General features: G+C 36.9%; 2 protein-coding genes across 11 annotated transcripts; one reads left to right on the top strand and one right to left on the bottom strand.

Moving 5' to 3' along the window:
• Positions 1 to 382: 382 nt before the first annotated feature.
• Positions 383 to 9,110, bottom strand: LOC122397149 (histone-arginine methyltransferase CARMER). Of its 5 annotated transcripts, none has more exons than XM_043396079.1 (8): positions 8,792 to 9,110; positions 8,028 to 8,168; positions 7,216 to 7,710; positions 6,874 to 7,140; positions 6,571 to 6,793; positions 6,172 to 6,461; positions 5,786 to 5,922; positions 4,937 to 5,602 (listed from the first exon to the last, which is right to left on the bottom strand). In XM_043396079.1, exons 1-8 carry the CDS (start codon positions 8,931 to 8,933, stop codon positions 5,474 to 5,476), a joined length of 1,824 nt encoding a protein of 607 aa, XP_043252014.1. In that variant the 5' UTR covers positions 8,934 to 9,110; the 3' UTR covers positions 4,937 to 5,473. The 5 variants fall into 5 exon arrangements, with proteins under 5 accessions (XP_043252016.1, XP_043252014.1, XP_043252015.1 ...); XM_043396080.1 differs by having other exon boundaries at positions 4,937 to 5,584; XM_043396081.1 differs by lacking the exon at positions 4,937 to 5,602 and adding an exon at positions 383 to 1,473 and having other exon boundaries at positions 6,874 to 7,710.
• A 4,145-nt stretch (positions 9,111 to 13,255) lies between these two features.
• Positions 13,256 to 24,522, top strand: LOC122397197 (putative RNA-binding protein Luc7-like 2). Of its 6 annotated transcripts, none has more exons than XM_043396188.1 (8): positions 13,373 to 13,413; positions 13,584 to 13,678; positions 16,631 to 16,748; positions 16,818 to 16,941; positions 17,020 to 18,550; positions 19,466 to 19,564; positions 22,676 to 23,379; positions 23,756 to 24,522. In XM_043396188.1, the coding sequence occupies exons 6-8, from the start codon at positions 19,469 to 19,471 to the stop codon at positions 23,832 to 23,834; spliced, it is 879 nt and encodes a 292-aa protein (XP_043252123.1). In that variant the 5' UTR covers positions 13,373 to 13,413; positions 13,584 to 13,678; positions 16,631 to 16,748; positions 16,818 to 16,941; positions 17,020 to 18,550; positions 19,466 to 19,468; the 3' UTR covers positions 23,835 to 24,522. The 6 variants fall into 6 exon arrangements, with proteins under 6 accessions (XP_043252119.1, XP_043252123.1, XP_043252124.1 ...); XM_043396189.1 differs by having other exon boundaries at positions 16,631 to 16,941; positions 17,020 to 17,103; positions 18,127 to 18,550; XM_043396190.1 differs by having other exon boundaries at positions 16,631 to 16,941; positions 17,016 to 17,103; positions 18,127 to 18,550.
• The last annotated feature ends 54 nt before the right edge of the window (positions 24,523 to 24,576 follow it).

Below are 24,576 nucleotides of genomic sequence, written 5' to 3'. Positions count from 1 at the left end.
GGAAAACATACATGTATAAGAACAAATTTTTAATGTCACTTTACATCTATTACACTTCCTTTTTTTTTTACGATTACGTAATAAAATAATTAAAAATTCTAATTAATATAGCAATTTTTTTTACAATTAGTTGAAATTGAATTATAAGATTTAAAATAAAACTAATATATATACATATATATAATATGTTATATATATATATATATAATATTGCAATAAAAGTTCAATTTACCAATTCAATGTAAAATATTCATACAACTTTCTGAAATCATACCAAATGTTTAACTAAAACCAAAACTAAATTTGATTCGTTCCGATATTCAATTTTCCTATTTAATATTAATACAAACTGATCGATGACTCGAATTATGTTAGTTTTGGATTTGGCTTGTTTTGGCTTTTGAATGCTCGTTTACTTTGTGCATCAACGGATTTTCTATTATTCAGGTCTAGGCAGCTAACGTTATCGCCCTACGATCTCGATTTCTTCTAACAACACAAAAAAAAATATCTCTGCAAGAGATTGTTTGGTCCAAATTAACAAATGCTACAATTAGAAGATCGTTCTTTTTCAAGTTATATTTTTTACGACTTGGAAGCCATTGCAGTTTCGTTGCATGGTATTACGTATTTCCTTGTACAGTATTTTGTGGATGGCTTCGACGGTTTCGAACACGAAAATCTTTATCTCGAAAATCGTTGGTACTCACGGACGCTTGAGAATTGTGTCATTATAGGTATTTAAATTTGTTTCGATATCGATCAGAACCGTATACAAAAATATATGTGTAACCCCGTTTAAAAATACATCAATACGTTTAAAAATTTGAAAGATATACGATCTTGAAAAAACGACGATCCACCAATATTTGTCCCTCCGGACCAAAACGTTCCTTCCACGGACATTTTTTTCAGATCGTAAAACGAACGAAGATTATTTGGTCGATAACATTAGGCGCCTCGCTCTCTACAATTTGCGCACAATTTCTCCTCGATGTATCATTAGATGGAGCTTATAAATGCTATCGTGTATCGATACAACGCATATCAATGTTCAGTTTGATTCTACACTAATCTGATTCCTTTCCTAGCGTTCAGGAAAATCAATTCACATCGTAATATCGAACTTTATGGCATTTTCACCTGAGAATAATTGCAGGATAATTGTCGACGTACTAAATGTAAAATAAATCAAGTTTCGTTGAAGTACAATGCACGAATATGTACAAGCAATTTGATGTAATTGTTGTACGTTTAAAACATGATCTCTTTATACATAGATATAATACATAAAAAAGACATAGGCAAACAGTATACATATATCACGAGTTAGTAGGCATACATGAATTCACATTTATGTATGCGTTATACAAAGCTGAGCATTTCTCTTGTTGGGATCCTAGTGTTGTCTAGCTTCTTAATCAAGTGGTATTCATTTATCTCTTTTTACTTCCCTGTTTGTTTTTAATCAATCTAAAACAAATAAAGAATGATGTGGAATCTTTATCGTGCTTAAAAGACAATTTCTTGAAAATAATTCAACTTTTTGAGCTTATGTACAATTACTGTTCGCTTTTTCCTTAAAAAAATTACAAGTTCCAGACGTTATGTAAATATGAAAAGTTTATTGTTTCCAATTAAGAAAAAAGTAATACCTATCGCGTTATTTTCCATAACAAACGGTTCGTTTTTAAATCACGGTGAATAATCACGTAAGAAAGTAAATTCAACAAAGAAAAAAGAATCTATAGGATTGTGGATAAATAGTTATAAGTACAAAGCTCTTACGTGCGGAATGGATAACAAATGAATATTTTGATTTATTGCAATAAAATCAATAGCTCGCACCGATAATGAAACGAAAACATTTCGATTAATCTCAAAGCTTCTGACACGTAACAAAAAAGTAAACAAAAATTTTTAACACATTGGCAACGAGAAGTATCATAGCACGCAATAGGTTAACCGACCAAATGTTACTAAACTGATATTACATTTGATGTTTCTTTAATATATCTCTATTTTGCGTTCTTAAAATTGCAAACAGAATTTAGACGAAACGTACGTTTGGGTCGTGACATTTTTAATAATCGACAGTAGTTGTACTTCTAGTTGCAAATGGATTAATACTTAATATTCTTCTATGTTTCCCGATAACTTTTCACGTAATATTAAACATCGCGAATTACAAATACAGCATCGAAAAAAGACATTATCGAGTAACAATAAAGTGTTCAACGCACAAACATTTGACAATTATTGTGGGAACTAATATGTATATTTTTATTTCACTGCAAATGTATCTTGTTTCGGTAAAAGCAATACGGTATTTATTAAGTTGAATACTATGAAGAGTATGCACCTTAAATTGGGGGGAGGGGGAACCTTAGTTTTATGTATAATCATAATTTTCAACAAACGGACGTACAAATTAAAATATGGCGAAAAATGTTGTAAACATCATCCTTCGAACTCACGTGACTACCTGAGATATTTTGTATCTTTCAGTCATTAAAATTCTCTAAAATGAAAGAAAAAGACGTACACACGGAAGTACGCATGCTGACACTGAAAGCAATATCTAGAAAAATATCAAAATGTATGCTTAGTTTTACTCAATCTTTTGTCTCTCCTATTGAAACTAAAAACGCGGTAACTAATACTTTTATAGGCGTTCGATTCTAAATATTGCTTTTAATGTTCTCATTTTCTTGAAGAGAGGAAAAACGAGACACTGGAAGAAGCATGTTCTTGTTACAATAACGAATCGTACAATTGTTATCAGCACTTGTGGAATGCCTGCAGTCAAAGTGATTTCAAACACTAAATACGTACATGTTAAAAAATTATATATGCGCCTTTCATAGAACTATAATCACGTCTTAAGCAAAGATCAAAGAACGTTCGAGAATTATTTACATTTCTAACCTTACTCCGCTGAAAAATAATATTATACAAGTAATGATAAAAGAAAAAAAAAAGAAAAGAAAAAGAAAGAAAAAAAATATGGCAAAACCCGACTTTCTGAGAAGATTAAATCAATGAAAACTATTGTTCTAGTAAGAAATATAATACACCCTTGAATCCTAGAAATTTAAACTGTAGTACTATGAGCTATTTTTAAACAAAATGATTTATCTCTCTGCGAAAACAACGTATATCTACTGGTTTTCTTAGCTTGAAAATAGTTGTTTTTTTTTTTTAAGGTACGCAAGATGGGGCAGCTTATATGAAAGCAAGTTTGTGCAGATAACAAATAAAGAGCACTCCTTAGGAACTAACGAGACTTAAGCGTTATACCGAGATCTGAGCATATAACCAACTTTGTAAAGATTAAGCATGTTATATATATATACAATTATTTTTAATTACAGGTAACCCTCCGATAATAAAGGAGTTTATATCCATAAAAATATCGTACAAATCAAACTAGTATAAAAATTGGAATTGCGCGCGACAAGGGGTTTGCCAATTTTTAAAAAATTTTACTTTCGTATAAAAGAAAGTAATCATGACCAATCATGATCAGTCTTAAATCACTTGAAATAGTGAATATTACTATTTTAGAATCGTTCGTCCTTACAAAGTTCTGTCGATTGTAAATTTCTGTTTCGGGATCATATTCTTTTCGCAAGTTTCAGTCTATTTGTAATAAAAAATTCACGTTTACGCGTGAATCGCTAACTGTACTTCTACGAATCTCGCAAGGATACTTCATTATCAGGAAATTACCTGTATATTTAATTTAGGAATACATTCATAGTCATCCGGTAGAATTAAATAAGTCATTAATTATTTCGTGGCTATAAAAAATCTTACTTCTATCTCGTCGTGTAACGAAAATTTTTACCATCAAGAAACAAAGTAATTCGATCTTGTTCCAAATAAATAACTTCGTACTTGTTCACTTTTTATTTTCTATATTGATCGTATGTTCTCGCGGTTCTTTTGTACATTGTTTACGATGGATAAATATTTTTTTTTTTGTAGCTCGAAATCATAGAAAACTAACAAAATTCATTTCACTTCGGTCTCGATAGGAAAATTTCGTTACACGACGAACTTGAATGAAATTACTAAGTAGTAAGGGTCGTACATAGGCGGTGGAATTCTAATGTAATAGTCGAAGTATATTAAAACTATAGAATTAATCCTATTGACCAAAGGCCGATATGTAATACAAACGTCACAAATTTGAAATTGTGCCTGTACATGCTATTCTAACATCTGTACATTGCAATAATACAATAGTAAACCAGCTAGATACGAATCGTAACTTAATTTATCGTAATTTTATTGGAATATACTTTTTATTTAGTTTTAACGTAAATTATATCATTGAATCGATCGATTTGCATAGCAGTTGATTATGTACATCTTTTTCTCCTATAAATCATAAATAATTAACGAAAATATCACTTATTCGAGAATAAGAAATTAAATAAAAATTACGGTGAAACGTACTTAAGTGTGTATACGTAATTTCATAGAATTTGTTATTGTTTTTTTTTTCGTACGTTTTAGTGGAAAATATGTAGAAAAGATATGTTAAATGTAATCGTTACGAAAAAAGTTGAACGGACAAATGACAGGCAATGCCACAGAGTGCTCCATATCGTATCTCTAACGAATTATTGCTTTTTGCACTTTTCTTTCGAAATATTCGGAACGTTATGCATTATTATCCTTACAGTCGTGTAAAAACCGCTCGTGATTGAAAATCAACCAAGCCCAGTTCTACGTCGTAGCTTAGCCGACGAACAGTGATCGGTGTATGGAAACTTTTGAAGTACATTGAAACGAAAAGCATAAGAAATAAGAAAAAAAAAAAAAAGAAAAAAAAAAAGTGAAAAATGAAAGGAAAGATTGCAACGTGATTACTCTTCGGTCGTTCTCGTTATTGAGTCTCGATGTATAAACGATATCAGGACCCCGTTAAAATAGTGTCGCGTGGAACGTTACGCACGGTAAAGTGTATTGTCGTTAAAAAATATTGTTTTCTCGGGTACATTTGGCAAGCATGCACATCTGGATCGAATCTTCGAGGGGGATCTGGAAGATCGAATCTTCGAGGGGCAATTAAATAAAGGGCGATGTGGTATATGAAAATTAATGACAACTACGAGAGGACGGTTCGCACTCTCCTCCAACGTGCCTCCCATTGTGGCTTATTTCTTTTAGCGCTCAATCCAAATCCGAATCCAGAACCAACTATAACTTTGTTAATACAAGCAATGTTGTTGCTGTTGTTGTTATTCGTGTGGCCGTTGTTCGTGTTAAGACTGACCAAGTTTACTGCGTGTAAAATTCGAACGGCCGACGTGAGCCGTAATTTGCTCGTCGGAGAACTGAACACCAACTTGCGGTACTGTTTAGCGCTGCTGTCGGCGTCCCCGCTATTGCTAGCGGCGTGACGATCGGTAAACTGTTTCGCTGTGTGGGTATACTCGGTGGAAAACGATTTCGCCATCGATCATTGTCGATACGTTTGAGACGATATGCCGTTACCAGGCGTCACGTAATCCCCGATCATCAAGCTGGGATTCACTGGATAATGCGAAGTGTTGCCAAGGACCAGCGATTGCTGGAAAGTAACACCAAGCTGTAGCGCGAAAGACACGCAGGCAGGCGTACACTTTAGTATCCTTTCGCAGATTAATATCGAATTGTTTAGCGAGCTATTGTTTCGTGCAGATGTTTCAACGCACCAAACACTTACGATATATATGCATATATAGGGAAGTAGCTCGCTGAAAATTTTAAATACGATTCGTTAGCCACTTACCGTTGCTGGTGATGTGAACATGTTTGGGGTGATTCCACCGCCTATTAATTGCGCTGCTTGCGTACTCGTCGCCGTGCCACCGACTCGCCCCCGTCCTGTACTCGAAATCGAACCGGGGTGAATGTTTGGCTGACCTCCTGTAGAACACAAACATACGCGCCAGTAGCAAATAGTAAAATAATTCTCTTAGGGACTGATATATATATATATTTATACGGACAAAACACTTGTAAATATGCAAGACAGATATCCAAATGCGGTAAATCGTATTTAAATTCACATACATTCCTAGAAAAAAAGTTTTCTATTAAAAGAACACGTAACAATGTTGATTACGAATGCGATCGCGCTTGGACGTAAAAATCTTATCCAATCTCTTTTCTTACCTATTGCGAGTAAATTGCCGGCGTTCACTGCTGCGGTCGCGTCCATCGAAACCTCTCCCAAACCGTTAACGGACATTCCATTGACCATGTTCACTGCTTGCCTGGCACCCTGAGCGTCCAAGGTTGTCCAATAAGACTCGCTGGGCGAGCTATTATTTAAACCAGGAGGTGGCTGCGCAACCGCGCCGCCCGTGTATCTGAAGTACGGATTTTTCAAATCCAAAGCGTTACTACTGCTCTCCATATTCGTCCCTTCCAGCTTCAATTCTATTGTCACGTCGTAAGATTGTCTGAAATGAAAACGTTATGCGAAATTATGTCTCGTAAATATTTTAAATACGTCCGATGCTTGAATGTTTTCTAGTTTCATGAACTAGCATTGCAATCATGTAATGTCACCTTTTGTTCGCAATAAGAATGACCTTTCCGGATAACAGCTGACCGCTTTTACAGAATAAAGGATTTTCCAAAAGGCAACGAACTTGGTACCAATGCGTGAGAGGTTCTGTGGGAGCCGTACTCAACCAGACCTGTTGCGTCGACCCGATAAATGCAACGTCAAACCAAAATGCAAGCCCGTGGCAGGTGCCGCTCTCCAGTATATGAAAATCAACATCAATTTCTAGAAAACACACGAATTCGGTAACACACACTTCTATGGCCGAAAAGCAGCAACGCGACAACAAATGCACAGTGTTTCACCTATTTTATGTAAGTCAGTCTCATTAGCTGTTTGGAAGTCGACTATATGTCTAATGGATTTAGCCATACAAATTCTTATATCAAAGGTATCGACGATTGGTTGCCTAAAGTACTCTTTAATTGCATTATTTCTCATTGCCGAGAGATCCACTCCATGGAAACACGTTTGATACCAAAAATTAGCTTTATTAAATTGTTCCATGTAAAGGTTTTCGTCAGAAAATGGCGCAATATGAAGATCGCCTCGCGAAGGGAACATTCTGCCACCTGTGTTGGAATCGTTCGATCGTGTTAGAATTGATGAGTGTAAACCAAGCAACAAAATAATGGATATGCGTTTACCTGGAACTAACCACTTTTTCGCGTGAAGGTAAGTTTCAAGCATTCGTTCATTGTATAACATATAACCCATTGGTTCGCTCACTACACAGTCTACTAGTTCAGGTAACTCAATTTCTTCTATTTTACCAGCTATGACAACAATCTTATCCGATAAATTATTTGCGGCAACTAACAATTCTGCATGATTTGCCATGTTACTTGCTTCTACCGCGTACACTTTCTTTGCGCCCGCTTGAACCGCAAAGAACGACAATATCCCAGAGCCCGCGCCTACGTCTAACACGACTTTGTCTTTAAAATCTGATAGATTTCCTAAAATTGCTCGCTGGTATGTACTGGTCCTAATATAATCTTGCATCATGTTTTGTTGCTGAGACAGATAGCCATAAAACTGAAAGTACTGCATCGCTGAAGATTCTTCGGTCCTTTCATTGAATGCAGATATACCCTTGCCATTTTTAAGTTTCAATATTTGCGAATGAAAGTGCCGAAAATCTGTGTAAAGTATGTATTGATCGTTAATAGTACAAAGTAACGTTAAATTGTGTCTTAAGAACGAAATAATTTCTATTACATATAGTATATATGCAGGGTGTTCCAGGAAAAAAGAACTGAAAAACTTTAATAGTATATTTCAAGTTAATAAAGGTTTAAACAACTTATTATAACACTGTTTTTTCTTATTTAGACCCACAAAATATACCGATGAAGTTCGACCGTTAAAACTTGGGACACCATGTATATCGGATATATGTTCTTTTTTAATATAAGTATAATAATTAATTGCAGATTATAATTCTTAATTAGCTTACCTGTTTCATTGGCGAATGTTACAAGTAAGCTATCCATATCTAATGTAAATACATAACTTCGTGAAGATACCCTGGAGCATTCTGTACTAGGAGTTACCGGAAATTCCAATAATGTAGTTTTATCTTTCCCAGTCGAATCTCCTATTACATACATGAAAATAAAAGAACAGAATATACACAAGAATACTTCATTAAAAATTTAATTCTTACGCGTTAAAACCGTATTTTATAATCTTTATAAAAAACAATCCTGTACATTGTACTTTCATCAAAGTTCTTAATGTGAACGTTAATTGACAAAGAACAAACGACATAATTTTCACGACAGTGACAATCAGCATGGTAAACAAATACAATGATCCTAAAGTACCCGTATTGTTTTTTAGAATACAATAAAGAAAACAGTATTAAACGCGTGATTTCCAACGAAAACGAAACCAGGATTTAAAATCTGTTAGTTACAAAATGAAAGAGCAGAGCGACGTAACAGAAAAATCAAAGCAGCAAATCTGTAGAACAAGCGTACTGAATTAATTCGTCGTAAACACCCGAAGACGAACGTCCCGTTTTCACGCATGCCTCGTGTAAGAATTAACGAACAAAATTAATTTTTAACATCACCACGGTCGCAACATGCAACAACAACGCTCGTTAAATTCGTACAAAGGAAACCTGTAAACGCACGTCCCGAGTGTGGTTATGTTGTCCACTCCGGAACGACGCTAACGCGATTCACAAAAGATGATTTATTGACAAATCAGTACCTGCGAAGAACTCAACGCTAAGACCTTGCGGATCATAGTTGATACTGAGCGTGACCGGCTTATTGTATTTAGGTGTTGACTGTCCATTGTTTGACAAAGTCGATACTGTCACCGCGCGAAATACCTTCGCCATTTTTACCATCTTTATACCGCGTGCGTATCGTACGCTGCAGCTCTCCGATCGGTTTATTTGCGCTTCCTCTTTATCGCGACGTCGTTTCTCGAGCAGTTGTCAGCCAAAAAAAAGAATACGATTTATCGTTCCTCCGGATGCAAATCACGCAATGGATATCGAGAAAAACTTGATCTAATTGCGATTTTTCACGTTCTCACACCGTACCATTGACTAACCACCCCCCGGCGCGTATTACACACGCGCACTAGGGTCACTAATGCACTGAATATATATCTAATTGAACTCCCTAGATTCGCGATGGGACACGGACCGTTCGAAGAAGTATCGGGTTTGTCATAATCTGTCTACCGTGCATCGTCGCGTACCAAGATCCATGCTAATTCCACGGTTCGAAAATTTCGATTGCCGTTTATCTTTAACCGTGGCTCGGTGGAGAATTTTTTTTCTCGTAACTAGGCAAACTCAAATGAACCGCCCAACATCGAGAACGCACGAGAGCGAACAACGACGAGCGAGCAGCCGAAACTTTAAAGCAACAGCGAAAACAGATCGAGTGTACGAACGCTAACGTAAATTTAAAATTTTTCATATTTTTTATTACGTCGTTGTGAAACGACGAGACGTGATCTCGTTCTAATTATAATTTATGCGAATAATTTCTGAAAAACTTTCTTCGACTACGTATGATTAAAAATAGTCCGAATAAGATAGTGTTCGGACTTACAACGAGAAACGTAAACGTTTTGATTTGAATTGGTACTGAACACATCACAAATGCGTGGCATTGCTTTGAAACTGGGTCAGCAAGATTTTAATTTCACAGCTAACGACCACTCGTATCGACGGATCGTTCGAGCCGAAGAAACCTAAACAGTGGTGGGGATGATTTAATTTCTTCGATCTTGTGCTAAAATTCTATCGTTAAACGAGGAATTATCGTAATTACAATTTCGAAATTTCATTTAGTTCTAACGCGACTGATTTTAGATATTATTATATTTGATAACGATTCGGATAACTTATACACATATTTTCTTTACTTTTCCACGTATACGTTTATTGTATACATATTCCTAGAAAAAAATCAGAACATCTAGTGACAAAAGTAGCTATATTCAGTGATGCCAGATTGAGCACCGGGTGCACTACTCACACTATGCCACATCACGCGTACATGAGCTCGTGGACTTTCGGAGAGTCGACAAAGGCAAACTGACGCATGCCCTCTTTCTCGATTCTCCGAAGCTGCCCGAAGTAATTTCGGACCGCCTCGTGGGAGTCGAGAGAGGAAAGCTCATTTGCCATCTCGCTCTTGAACAACTGAAATTCGACCTCACGTCGGCGGCATACGATTCCAAGTCTCGACTGGCCAGGTATTTTTTACTTTCCGACCTATGTATGTAGACGAACATAAGCAAGGTACAATAATGAAAAAAATTTTGTGAAATTTTTCTTACGGAAATACACGTTTTAAGACCCCCCGATCATATTTGAATTATTGAAAAAAAATAAATTCTTTTTTATTATTCCTATGTATGAGCGTACATATGTATATCATTTCAGATATCACATCTGCTACATCTGGCAACGTATAACCATTACTGCTGGCTCTCGCAGCCTCTTCTGGCTTCTGCTGGCCTCTGCTAACCTCTGCCAACATGTGCGGGCTTCTGCCTGCCTCTGCTGGACCCTGCTGACCACTGCTGACCACACCTGATACTTCCGACAAGGTATAACGATTACTACTGTTTACTGCCAGCCTCTCCCAGCCTCTGTTGGCCTCTCCTGACCTCCGCTTATATTTCTGACGACGTATAACAATTACGACTGACTTCTGCCAACCTCCGCTGGCCTTCGCTGACCGCTGCTGACCTTTCCTGGTATTTCTGACAACGTATAACGATTACGACTGGCTACTGCTTGCCGCTGCTTGTCACTCCTTGCCAGTGCTGGTCTCTGCTGCCCACGGCTAGCCTCCGCTGGCCTCTGCTGACCACCCCTGATGCTTCTGACAACGTATAACTAATACTACTTGTTACTGCTGGTCTCTGCATGCCTCTGCATCCCTCTGCTGGCCTCTGTTGGTCCCTGCCGACCACTGCTGACCACTGCTGACCTTTGTTATCAACTTCTGACATGATGTATAAGTATTCAAGCCTTGTATAATGTAAATCTACGGCAATAAATCATATAATTTAACAGAATTCTATGTGTTCTCATCATTTTTACCTTTCTTTTCCTCTCCAAATCATTGTCTTAGTTTTAAGAGACCGTTTTTCCGGTTAAATTTGGATTCCCAAAGTGTCCAGCTCTCGTACTTGCTGCCAAAATCAAAAATTAACTTTAAAATTTTTTTTCTTCAAAATGTCCTGAAACAACTGGAAAGTCCTGAAACAGCTGGAAAGTCCTGAAACAACTGGGAAGACCTAAAACTCCTTGGAATTTTGGAACCCCTTTGGAAGTCCCGAACCAGCTGGAAAGTCCTGAAACAGCTGGAAAGTCCTGAAACAACTGGAAAGGCCTGAAACAGCTGGAAAGTCCTGAAACAACTGGGAAGTCCTGGAATTTCTTGGAAACGCCGAAAATTCTTGGAAACCCTGAATTTTTAGCAAAGTTCTGAGTTTCAGGACTTCCGAGGTGTTTCAGGACTTCCTAGTGGGTTCAGGGAAACCAAGGAGTTTCAGGGAATCTTATAACTAAGGTAATGATTTGGAGAGGAAAGGAAAGGTAAAAAATGATGAGAACACATAGAATTCTTTGTAATTATGTCATTTATTGTCATAGATTTACATTATACAATGTTTTAATACATATATATCATGGCAGAAGTTGTTAACAAAGGCCGGCAGTGGCCAGCAGTGGTCAGCAGGGGTCAGCAGGGGTCAGCAGGGGTCAGTAGGGGTCAGGAGGGGGCCAGCAGGGGACAGCAGAGGCTTGCAGAGGCAAGCAGAGACCAGCAGGGGCAGGCAGTAACAAGTAGTAATCGTTATACGTTGTCGGAAGCATCAGGGATGGTCAGCAGTGGTCAGCGGAGGAAAGCGGAGGTCAGCGGAGGTCAGCGGAGGCCAGCAGTGGCAAGGAGTGACAAGCAGAGACTAGCAGGGGCAAGCAGTGGCAAGTTGTAATCGTTATACGTTGTCGGAAGCATCAGGGGTGGTCAGCAGTGGTCAGCGGAGGCCAGCGGAGGTTGGCAGAAGTCAGTTGTAATTGTTGCACGTCGTCAGAAATATAAGCGGCGGTCAGGAGAGGCCAACAGAGGCTGGGAGAGGCTGGCGGTAACCAGTAATAATCGTTATACGTTGTCGGAAGTATCAGGTGTGGTCAGCAGTGGTCAGCAGGGGCCAGCAGAGGCAGGTAAAAGCCCGCATATGTTGGGAGAGATTAGCAGAGGCCAGCAGAAGCCAGCAGAGGCTGTGAGAGGCTGGCAGTAGCCAGCAGTAATGGTTATACGTTGCCAAATGTAGCAGATGTGATATCTGAAATGATATACATATGTACGCTCATATATAGGAATAATAAAAAAGAATTTATTTTTTTTTAATAATTCTAATATGATCGGGGGTGTCTTAAAACGTGTATTTCCGTAAGAAAAATGTCACAAAATTTTTTTTCATTATAGTACTTTGCTTATGTTCGTCTACATACATAGGTCGGAAAGTAAAAAATACCTGGGCAGTCGAGACTTGGAATCGTATGCCGTCGACATGAGGTCGAATTTCAGTTGTTCAAGAGCCAGATGGCAAATGCGCTTTCCTCTCTCGACTCCCACGAGGCGATCCGAAATTACTTCGGGCAGCTTCGGAGAATCGAGAAAGAGGGCATGCGTCAGTTTGCCTTTGTCGACTTTCCGAAACTCCACGAGCTCACGTACGCGTATCTGGCATGTGTGCGTGTGCACCCGGCGGTGCTTTTCTGGCATCTCTGCCTCTGGCTATATTGCCAATTTATAAGTTATTCTTAATATAACGCCAGGAATTTTATGCTACCCGTAAGTATTGTATTTTTTTATAACTTTTATGGAATAATATATATTTATATAGTAATCAAGACATCGTTAATAACATCTTAATTATTATCATTTTGATTATTAGGAGCAACGAATAAGAATTACATTCTTTGATACCACATTTATGTAGTTTTAATGCTTTTATGAAATATTTGATGGCAGTTAAAGCATAAAATAACTGATGATAGGACAACCAATTAGATGTGGTTTCCATGGATGGGCATATTTGGATCTGCAACGCCATTGGTTGCAGTACTGCGCTTGGAAAGTTTTGTCTACTTTCTGGTTAGTGGCTGACGATACTTCTGATCGATAAATACGAGTTGGACGATAAGTCGAAACTCGAAGACTGGCGGCGTGGCTGATTGCTCTTCCCCGTTTTTGACAGTGCATCGGATACATTGCACTTCTACGCAAAAATGACTGCTCACGATCAAATGCGAGCTATGCTTGATCAGTTAATGGGCACAGGACGGAATGGTACGTAAAATTACATTTCGTACAGTGTTTGCATGTTCTTGACGGTATCACTATTTACAGTCGCTTGAAAGCTCTCACGAAAATACAAGATGGTGGCCTACAATTTGCCATTACGCGAGTACCCCTCTAATTGAGTGGCACTGTTATTAACGTATACTTTATATTTTCAGGTGAGAATAACAAATTTCAAGTGAAGTACTCCGATCCAAAGGTCTGCAAGAGCTTTTTGCTGGCGTGCTGTCCGCATGAAATCCTATCGTCAACAGTGAGTGTACTTTAAAATTACCATATATTGAAATATAAATGACATACCATTGGCACTAATGCGCTATCGTAGAGCATTTTTGTATATTCTTTTGATATTTCTTCATGTTAACATAAAAGCAATCGGACATCAGTACGTTTAATGTTGCATTCAGCTGTTTTTTTTCTGTTATTCTTTCGATCTTTCTAGTCTACTCTCTGGTTACACGATTCAATCACTTTAATTTGGTTAGCAAATTTATTCGCTTAATTGTTTCGTTGGTAATAAAATAATTATGTTTTATCGACGCACACGTAACACAACGAAAAATACGATTATTCTTATATTATGGAGGCAATTTATTTACATATATATGGCTTATATAGCTTTGTGTATATATTTACAGCTTTGTTAGAATTATATAAATTATGACGAACTTTATAATTAGTTGTGCATAAATTGTAATACTTAGATATTTTTTTGCATTAATAGTAAACGCATTATTCGATCAGCATTATAGTTTGCTTAATACATAGCCAACCAAACGAGGAGATCTCTCTGCTTTAAAATATGTTGAGTTGTTGGCTAAGTGTTAAGGTTCATAAATTGAAAACTGTGTCGTAATTAGAATATTCATCGGGACATGCATAGACGAAATATCATATTGCATTTATTTTGAATAAAAAAGATAATGTAGAATATGCTGAACATTTTATTTTGAAACCAGAAAAACAGCTTGAAAAGAAATATAGTTTGTTGCTTCTGCTGGATAATTAAATAAATGTTTGTTCTTTAATTTGAAATATAAGAATCAAGTACTTTGGGGTACGAATGATGCAACAAATGTACAAATATTAGTGTATAAATACATATACTTAAGGACACGTGTTATGTGCTGTAATGGTAGAATATTAAACGTTATAATTATTTGCTCGTATCAAGTATTGTATTCTTGAAGCAGTCTATTATTAAGATTAAACAATCATCTTATTGATTTTACCGTTTAGCAACGTTATTTTTCATAAGAAAAGTATATATTCCATGCATATAAATCTTCGTTTGATAAACCTTTATAAATTAATGTACAAATACGAAAAAATTGTTATATGTTTGTGTTGGTATCATTGTTACATATTATCGCGAACCAATTTATTGTTTATACCCAATATTCTCTTTTACTTTGTTTAATTTTCAAAAATCTTATATTGATAATATTCAAAGATTTTTGTAGTTCGACACGAATGTTTGTGACATCAAAATTTCTGATTACCATTTATCAACACATTGGATCGTGTAACCATAATTTGTTTACACATAATTAATAACGATAGAAGCAAATTTTCTTGCACAAATTTTTTTTCCACCAAAAACATAAAAAATCAGATATATTTCTTTACCTTACAACAATACACATTAAAAGAAACACGACTGCAGAAATCCATCGACTGATACACTACTTTCTGGTACATATACGATTACAATATACAAGTCCTTCTACATATTTGTATACAGAACTATTTCTCTATAATTTCATGTATAATTCTGAATGTCGTGACTTGAATTGTTAATTTGAAGTTACACACGATATACGTTGTGCATAGTGCTTCCTTTCATCAGTGCCAATTGGTCCAATCAGTTTTGTAGATTGTACAAGAATTAGGTGATAAGAATCAATTTTGTGACGCGTATACAATAGGATGATATTTGCGTAATGTACTTCAGGAATTGATTCAGATCAATTCACACCAGATAGGCGTTGAAGTGCAACACGGGGCAGCAAACTACCGATAATAGGGAGCGATCCTTCAGATTCTCATAAAGTGGAGAGAAAGTGGGACGACAACGTCGGAATAATTTCTTCCATTGCTTTGACAAAATAATTCGTTTTCCACGAGTTTATAGCGTCAAAGTGAATTAAAGTTTCGGTAATCATATTTCTTATGCATAAAGTTCAATTCGCAATGGATGTATACAAAAATATTAACAATAACGTTTATTAAAAACTTGCCTTAATACTCTGACGGTATCAGGAATAAACTGTAGCTTTAAAAAGTAACGATTCACGAACTTGTCCCACTTCTCCTCTACACGATGCTTGGGAATGAACCGAAACTTAAACTACACTTGTGGTAATGGCCCTGTACGATCGCGAAACAATAATACTCGCAAGAAATTCTAGACAATAAAACCATAAAGTTTAAGTAGAAACGACATTCTAAAATCAAAACAATGACGTGATTTTCAAATAAATAGTATATTGTTCACGTTAGTACTGCTTCGCGCATTTCTTTGTCATCTCGTGCGAATTGGTCCGAAGGGTGTTTGTTAAATTAAAAGATTGTTTTCTGTTAAATTTTCCAACCGATCGTTCGCTTGTTAGAAAAATCATTTTAACACGTTTCGTGCCGCGCGGGGGCGTGGTGTGCATACGCCCCACGCTGAACTTTTCGCTCGAGCCATTTGAAATTTTCCACAAGAGTTATTACGTACCCACATTGCCAAAACGAAATCGACATGAAATTGGAAATGAAAGAGGAAAGGCAACTCTGATTCCGGTACATAGTATGGATGTTGTATTCGATGACTATAGTTACCGGTAGGATACAGCAGGCGTGCATAATGGACGACTATAGTCGCTGCTAGTGTCGTAATAGCGTGGCGTGTATACGACCCACACGGCCTGAACGGAAAGTAACCAAATATCGATCCAGTACAGAACGTGTTAAATACTCGGACGATTATCGATCGTTTCTCGCAGACGTCCGTTGTCGCAGTTAGCAAGCACCCTTCTACATTATTCGTGTAGGTTTTCCACGATAGAATTGACAACGCCAAAATTCTGAGAAAATGAAACGATGTATTTAAAGATTGATGATAAAAAAAAAAATAAATAAATAAATAAACGTAATACTTCTGGCAAATACTCGCGAGAATGACCGATATACAGGTTCACTAATGTCAATGTACCTACAGTTCTATTTCCAGAGTCTCTGGAAAAAGCAATTCCAATCAGATCCATTGTACAATATTGTTGCGAGTATTGTCCGCTCATATGTCGTGTTGTACTTGTCGCTCTCACACGCGCGTTACTGTAAGTACTGAAAGCGAAGAGGACGTACGTATTACATTCTACAATTTGATTACCTTAACATAATTCAAGTACTAGGTATTAATTCGATTGAGAATAAAGGCGGACGGTTTCCTCAGCCCCTCTACCGGTAACCACGGTGGCGAGGCTGAGTACCGAATATTAATTCCGAGACCCCGAATGGCCTGTTAAGTTGGTGAGTAGCGCCATTGCTGATTCATGAGACGATCTCTTATTGTCGCTTCTTACTAATAATGCCGTTTACGGCAGGTAGAAATGAAGTTTACTTTGAAAGTATGCGTGAAAATGTATTCATCCTCGGGAGATGTAACGGGTACAGGAAATGAAGCAGTGATCTGTAAGTAAGACCATGCGAATTGCCAAGAAATACGTCTGAAAATTCTGATGTTCGAGTCTCGGAATTGTAAACGTTGACATTTGTTTCTCGATGATCCCTACTCGTTCTTCGGTTCATTGATCCACGGTGAAACTTCGATCGGCCTATTTCAGGGGATATCTCGTATGATGTTTTAAGAGTTTCGAGAGCCTCGATTACGATATTGTGAGAGTATGTTGTGTTCAATGATAGGAACGATCGAGATTTCACTGTCTGTCGTCCTCTCGGAAGAAAAGCTCTAGACGTTACGCGGAAATGCAGTTGTGGCACATTACCGACGGGAAACGAGAATCCTCGTTTTATTGAAATATACGTTACCGACGGGAAACGAGTATTCTCGTTTCACGACAGGTGTGTGTTTTTCTATTAATTTATACAAAATAAAAATATATTAATTACAAAAATGAGATCATTATGTATTTAATATCGCTTACAAGTAATTCTGCATTGTTTTCGATGAAATAAAATTAGGGAATTGTGCCCTTTTTATAGAAAAATTAGAACCTTTTTTATAAAAACGCTTCGCGAATAAAAGATGGCAGTAATAGCCTTATTATACACATTTTGTAGATTTGTGTCATTTTCCCTAAAGCGTGTAAATTACATATTAATCGAATCGTATAGTTTTTGTAAGTGTAGGAAATTGGTTTTACCTTCATAAATATGCAAGTCTTATATTTTACAATTTATCAACAAGTTTTTTTTTACTGAATTTTAGTTCGTCCCCACTAATGACTACAGAATTGTAATAAATTGCCACTGTGTCACGATCCACGAGCAACGCAGGTTTTTCATCCGAGTGGACATTACTTCTTTTCAGTCTTTCGTTTCACAACGTCGACTATCAGATAGCTTTTCGAACAATTATCGAGAAATGAACGAGAATTATTGCATACAGTTCCAACGTGTAGTATATTCTAACGCGCATTGGAGAGATTTCTTTGAGCTTGTATATAAATTTTGAATCACTGTTTTATTTAAAAGGCGAAAGCGAGTCTTTCAAAAACCGGCGTGGAGAACCCGTTAAAATACAAATTATTTTGGCAATTTGCAAATGCAAAATATACATATACATATTTATATATATGAAAAAAATGACCACGAGAAAACGTGAGAAGTGGCATGAAGCAGAGAGAGAGAAAGCGAAACAGTATTAGGCGGAATTGTACAGCGTGCCAGTTCTGTTAGAAAAATTTCCGTCAACATTGGATGTACGTATTGAACTCGTTTTCTAAATCGTCTAGAATTGATTCACCTAAGGCAAATGCGTGCCCTACGTAAATAGTATAATAAACTATTAGGCTGTAAGTTGTTTCATAGACATTGAACATATGAACTTAAGGTGTGTGCTGATTGTAGCTTCATTGCCATCGCATTGTCGTGTCAGGCGGAGAGGTGTTGCCACTCTGTAAGTGAACATAACAAAATATTTATCTGTAAAATTGTATTTTTACTTTGTCCAAGAACGAAACGATATGCCAGTCAATATATGCATACATGCATATGTATATAGAAATATATTCATAAGTATATGCAGGGGTGTATACCGGTGTGCCAAATCCGCTTCAATAATGGGATCGGGAACGCTGAAACGATGGAAAAAGTTCGCGCAAATGTACGTCTTGTACGATCTTGTTACAGAGTTATGGCTGCTTTTTTTATTTCTGTAACTTGAGGCTGTTTACGTTCGCGGGAACTCGCTGGAGGTGACCGTGACTTTGGCTCAAGTACCTGCATACGTTGTGTCAAAATGTCTTTTCAATCTCTTAAATACTTCTTGGTTATTGAACACTGGTCGAGTAGGCAAATGTTTTTAAGTGGCCCTAAAAAATAAGAATTCAATGATTTTAAACAATATTGTAAGCTCGATTGTACCAGATCGATTAGCGATTAAGAATCGTTGTAAGAATGCTTACAACTCGGGAACAAGCGTTGGGTAGGACATACATTCGTGCAAACTCGTTCCATTGTTTTCGTGCCCTTCAAATCACCGTTGAAGCGGGTTTCGTGTGCTGGGATACACCCTGTGTATTTCCATATACATTGTCCCTAGCGCATAACAGAAGAGCAACCGTTTGTAAGTTCTTGTATTAAAAGCATCTTTGGACAATTTAGGGTTTTTAACTTCTGTCGTTGTTGCCGTGCATAGTTTAAATTGTTTATGTAATTGTTGATTATCGATTCAGTTTTCTATTACAAACAGCGAATTAAGAAACGATAAGATTTCATAGAACATGTTGGGAGGGATTACATAAATAAACCCGATGAGGCGTCATACAGTTGAATGGATGTAATCTAATACAAAATGGTTTGTAAATCGCAGCGCATGGACCTGGGAGAATGCCCCCAGATTCACGACTTGGCCCTACGGGCTGACTACGAGGCTGCGCAAAAGAAGAAGGACCACTTTTACGATATCGATGTAAGTACTGTTTTTATGAAATTTATAACCCATAACACTACTACACACTAGTGACTAGTAGACTACTACACACTACTACATTTAACAGTCAAAACGACCCATTCGTAATTTCTAATAAAACCTGTCAAAAATTTACTGGACTGAATGTTTGGAAAGGGTATAGCCGAATAAGGGGGTCAAATGTGCCCCCAAACCGAATGGAACGAGCCACGGGTCATTCGATAGCAAAAAAAAAATAACCCCTGTGTGCAAATTTTTAACTTGAAATCTCGACCGTGGGGGTAGTAATGGGGTGAAAACGAAAATCATGTTTTTGAATTATTTCTCTTGACCTATTGAGTAAAAAAATGTAAAAAAATTCAGAGACATTTCGGGTACCGGGGCACATACTTTGGGAGATTTTCAGATTTTTTGATTGAAGAACCAGGTAGTGAAAAATAAAAAACAGCAAAAAATGCCGAAAAATGCCGATTACGTATTGAAGGAGGCCCGGAACTACTTTTATACTTTTACAGTAAACAGGTATTACTATTACTATTACTCTCAATTTTTTTCAGATTTTTCATTTTGGTGCGCCGCAGTGAAAAAAAATAAAAACCGAGTTTTTCCTCGTTTTCTGCGTATTAGAGTAACTTACACGTTGAATTTTTATGCATCCTTCAATATATAAGTGTTTTGTAGACTGTTTAATGTTTCTACACTAAGCAGAATTACATAACAATTGAAACAAATAAAATAAAGCCAACCATTGGGTGTATATATCCTAAAAAATCAACGATATTTTCAACGGCGTCGATGGCGCAGCGTTAGAGTGTCCGACTGCTGAACCGCTGGAAGTTTTTTTACCGTAGGTTCGAGTCTCTCTTCTGGACTTAGTATTTTTTCTTCTTCATTATTTTTTTTTTCAAATTCTAACTATATAACAATGCTTTATATTTATTTATAAATGTTCTGATAGCATTTTACAAATATTTTAACCTGAAATATGTATAAATATAGTCTTGGAGTGTTTTTTGCGTTTTTATTTTTTTTGTCAACCACGATTATTGTTTAACATCTCTTACACTGAAATTAATGTGAAATGTTAGTTTTCAAATCTCTTACCTTTGACTATTGTGAATGGATCGGAGCAGAAGATTGTATATTGGCTTACTATTACTTCTTCTCGTCCTTCGATCAAGCAGATCTTTCCTTCTCGTTCTCTTTCTTTGATAAATATGAATGTTTGCTGCGGCTTTAGTATCTAACGTAGACATGTAAGGGCCATTCCACGCCAAATCTATTAACCCACTCTCTGCCAATGATACTTTTTTCTAATAAACCCATTTTTAAGTACCAGTTTGATCGTTTCATGCTTATTTTTGAATGAAGTATCATTGCTCGATGGAAACCACGGGGAAAAATGATTAATTGTCCTACCTGCGTTACGAAGGAAATAAAGGTTCGTTGGGTGAGGGCCCAGACCGTTCAGGTCAATGGGTGATTGTCGCGTCCGGGTTTCACAATGTATTTTTTAATTACTCAGTTCAAGCTACTGTATGCGATGGGATTTATACATAATTACTTGGCATGGTCCGTAGAGGTTGGTCCTACAAGTGTTTTCATTATCTTTAAAACCAGCAGTAAGGAAAGGATAATAACCCTTACATGTCTACGTTAGATACTAAAGCCGCAGCAAACATTCATATTTATCAAAGAAAGAGAACGAGAAGGAAAGATCTGCTTGATCGAAGGACGAGAAGAAGTAATAGTAAGCCAATATACAATCTTCTGCTCCGATCCATTCACAATAGTCAAAGGTAAGAGATTTGAAAACTAACATTTCACATTAATTTCAGTGTAAGAGATGTTAAACAATAATCGTGGTTGACAAAAAAAATAAAAACGCAAAAAACACTCCAAGACTATATTTATACATATTTCAGGTTAAAATATTTGTAAAATGCTATCAGAACATTTATAAATAAATATAAAGCATTGTTATATAGTTAGAATTTGAAAAAAAAAATAATGAAGAAGAAAAAATACTAAGTCCAGAAGAGAGACTCGAACCTACGGTAAAAAAACTTCCAGCGGTTCAACAGTCGGACACTCTAACGCTGCGCCATCGACGCCGTTGAAAATATCGTTGATTTTTTAGAATATATACACCCAATGGTTGGCTTTATTTTATTTGTTTCAATTGTTATGTAATTCTGCTTAGTGTAGAAACATTAAACAGTCTACAAAACACTTATATATTGAAGGATGCATAAAAATTCAACGTGTAAGTTACTCTAATACGCAGAAAACGAGGAAAAACTCGGTTTTTATTTTTTTTCACTGCGGCGCACCAAAATGAAAAATCTGAAAAAAATTGAGAGTAATAGTAATAGTAATACCTGTTTACTGTAAAAGTATAAAAGTAGTTCCGGGCCTCCTTCAATACGTAATCGGCATTTTTCGGCATTTTTTGCTGTTTTTTATTTTTCACTACCTGGTTCTTCAATCAAAAAATCTGAAAATCTCCTAAAGTATGTGCCCCGGTTCCCGAAATGTCTTTGAATTTTTTTACATTTTTTTACTCAATAGGTCAAGAGAAATAATTCAAAAACATGATTTTCGTTTTCACCCCATTACTACCCCCACGGTCGAGATTTCAAGTTAAAAATTTGCACACAGGGGTTATTTTTTTTTTGCTATCGAATGACCCGTGGCTCGTTCCATTCGGTTTGGGGGCACATTTGACCCCCTTATTCGGCTATACTCTTTATCGTAATTTTCTATGAGAGAATGAATAAACACTTATTTCCATTGCATTATACATTTCTGCACGCACCTATCGTTTCAATTTCCTTGATACAAATAAACACACTATAATTGTCGGTAGTTCTAGTGTCAAAGGCATTGTACGTACTGTGGCGACACTTTCTGTACTCGCCGCCAGAGGGCTACTATCTTGCTTACCATTCCCTCCGTAGAGCCATAGTATTTCAACCGAAAGCTGTTATGTTGAGAATTACATATAAAATGCGGTTTTTCTTTCAATCAGGATCAGCATATATTATTATCCAGTGTACCGGGTAAATGACAATATATAAAAACTAACAACGATTTTTGTATCGTCCACAGGCCATGGAACATTTGCAAAATTTTATCGCCGACTGCGATCGTCGTACGGAACAAGCGAAACAACGACTGGCAGAGACCCAAGAGGAGCTCAGCGCGGAGGTGGCAGCAAAAGCGAACAACGTACACGTTCTTGCTGAGGAGATCGGTAAGAAGCTGGCTAAAGCCGAACAGCTCGGCGAGGAAGGTTTCGTGGAGGAGTCGATGAAGCTCATGGGCGAGATAGACGAGCTGCGTAAGAAAAAGAACGAGGCGGAACAGGAATACCGTAACAGCATGCCGGCGTCCAGTTATCAGCAACAAAAGCTGCGCGTTTGCGAAGTGTGCAGCGCGTATCTCGGCATACACGATAACGACAGACGGCTGGCGGATCATTTTGGCGGCAAGCTGCATCTAGGGTTTATCAAGATCCGTGAAAAGTTGGCGGAGCTACAGAAAACCGTCGAGGACAGACGCAAGGAGAAACGGGAGTCGTTGCTCGACAGGCGCAGAGATAGGGACAGGGACGATCGTGACAAAGACCGCGACAGATCGGATAGCAGACGTGGCGGATTGGGTTACAGGGAAAAGGACCGCGATCGTGACCGTGAACGCGATCGTGACCGCGACAGAGACCGCGATCGTGATCGTGATCGCGATCGAGACCGTGAACGCAGAGATAGAGATAGGAGAAAGTCACGATCTCGAAGCCGCAGCCGTGGAAAAAGGTTGGTGGGAAGTTTAATCGAGAATTTAACTTACGCTGATCATGCATGAAGACTGCCGTCACGCTTTCCTGGGCGTCTCTGCACAATCGGGAACATTTGTATCTCTGGAACGGTTAAAGATACAAACAAAAATATAATTTAAACAAAATCCATTTGTCAAAGGTACACCAAAATAATTTAGTAAATTTTTAAATGTTATAACTGTTGAACCAACAAATTCAAAGCATAAATGCACAATTCGGATTGTGCATCATTTAATGCCATTTAAGTTTGCTTTGTAACATTTTTTTTTTTTGTATCTCTAACAGTATCAGAGAGCTTTCTCTCTTTCGTCTTATTCAATTATACTAACGTTTTGCCGCTTTGCTTGTTTCAGATCGAAACGTTCGCGCAGCAATAGCCGCAGTCGTCGATCTCGTTCTCGTCGTAGTGGATCCAACGATCGGAAAAGATAAAATTGATTGTCATTAATAATTATGCTCAATCATTTTCTTCGTATGAAATTCACGTGCTTACTTGTGCACATTACATGTAAAAACAGGAATCGCGCTCGCTGACCATCATATATTTTTTTTCTTTCGATAGATTATTTCGCAAGTTACACTAAATTTGTACATTATCCGTCACCTTATTACGAGAAAAAAAAAAACAAAGTAACACCAATATATGAAAATATCTTTGTGTAAAACTAGGCACATTCCTGTTAATGTAAGGACAGGATTGAATTTACTAGATATTAATACACTAATACACTTATTCTATTTGATCATGATATACCGATATACTTTTAAATGTAGTTACTATTTCGTGTACATAAGAATAGTTCAGGTGTAACTCCATGTATTTGGAGATGTTACATATTTATAATATGATTACTCGATCTTATGTGATTATTAATGAGCATAAAAAAATGAAGGTATGTCCGAAAATATATACGTTTAAGTAATTATTGTTTAAAACGCTGTAACCTTAATGTTTCTTACAATTTTCATTTTTACACAACATGGCGTTATTAAGTATATATTACAAATAATTGAAAGAAAGTGAAATCAAAGCCGCAAAAGATTGAATCTTTGAACGGAAACATTTTTATTTATAATGTAGTAGGACATGAAACTATTAATGAAAAATAAATATGAATGACAGCACTAAAATCTCTTAATAATTTATAAAGGAAAAATAAAAAAGAAATTTAAA

The sequence above is a fragment of the Colletes gigas genome, unplaced genomic scaffold, assembly GCF_013123115.1.
Source record: "Colletes gigas isolate AHSC1104 unplaced genomic scaffold, ASM1312311v1 Colletes_gigas_Sc00009, whole genome shotgun sequence".
NCBI lineage: Eukaryota > Metazoa > Arthropoda > Insecta > Hymenoptera > Colletidae > Colletes > Colletes gigas.
This window is presented reverse-complemented; position numbering and strand designations above follow the sequence as displayed.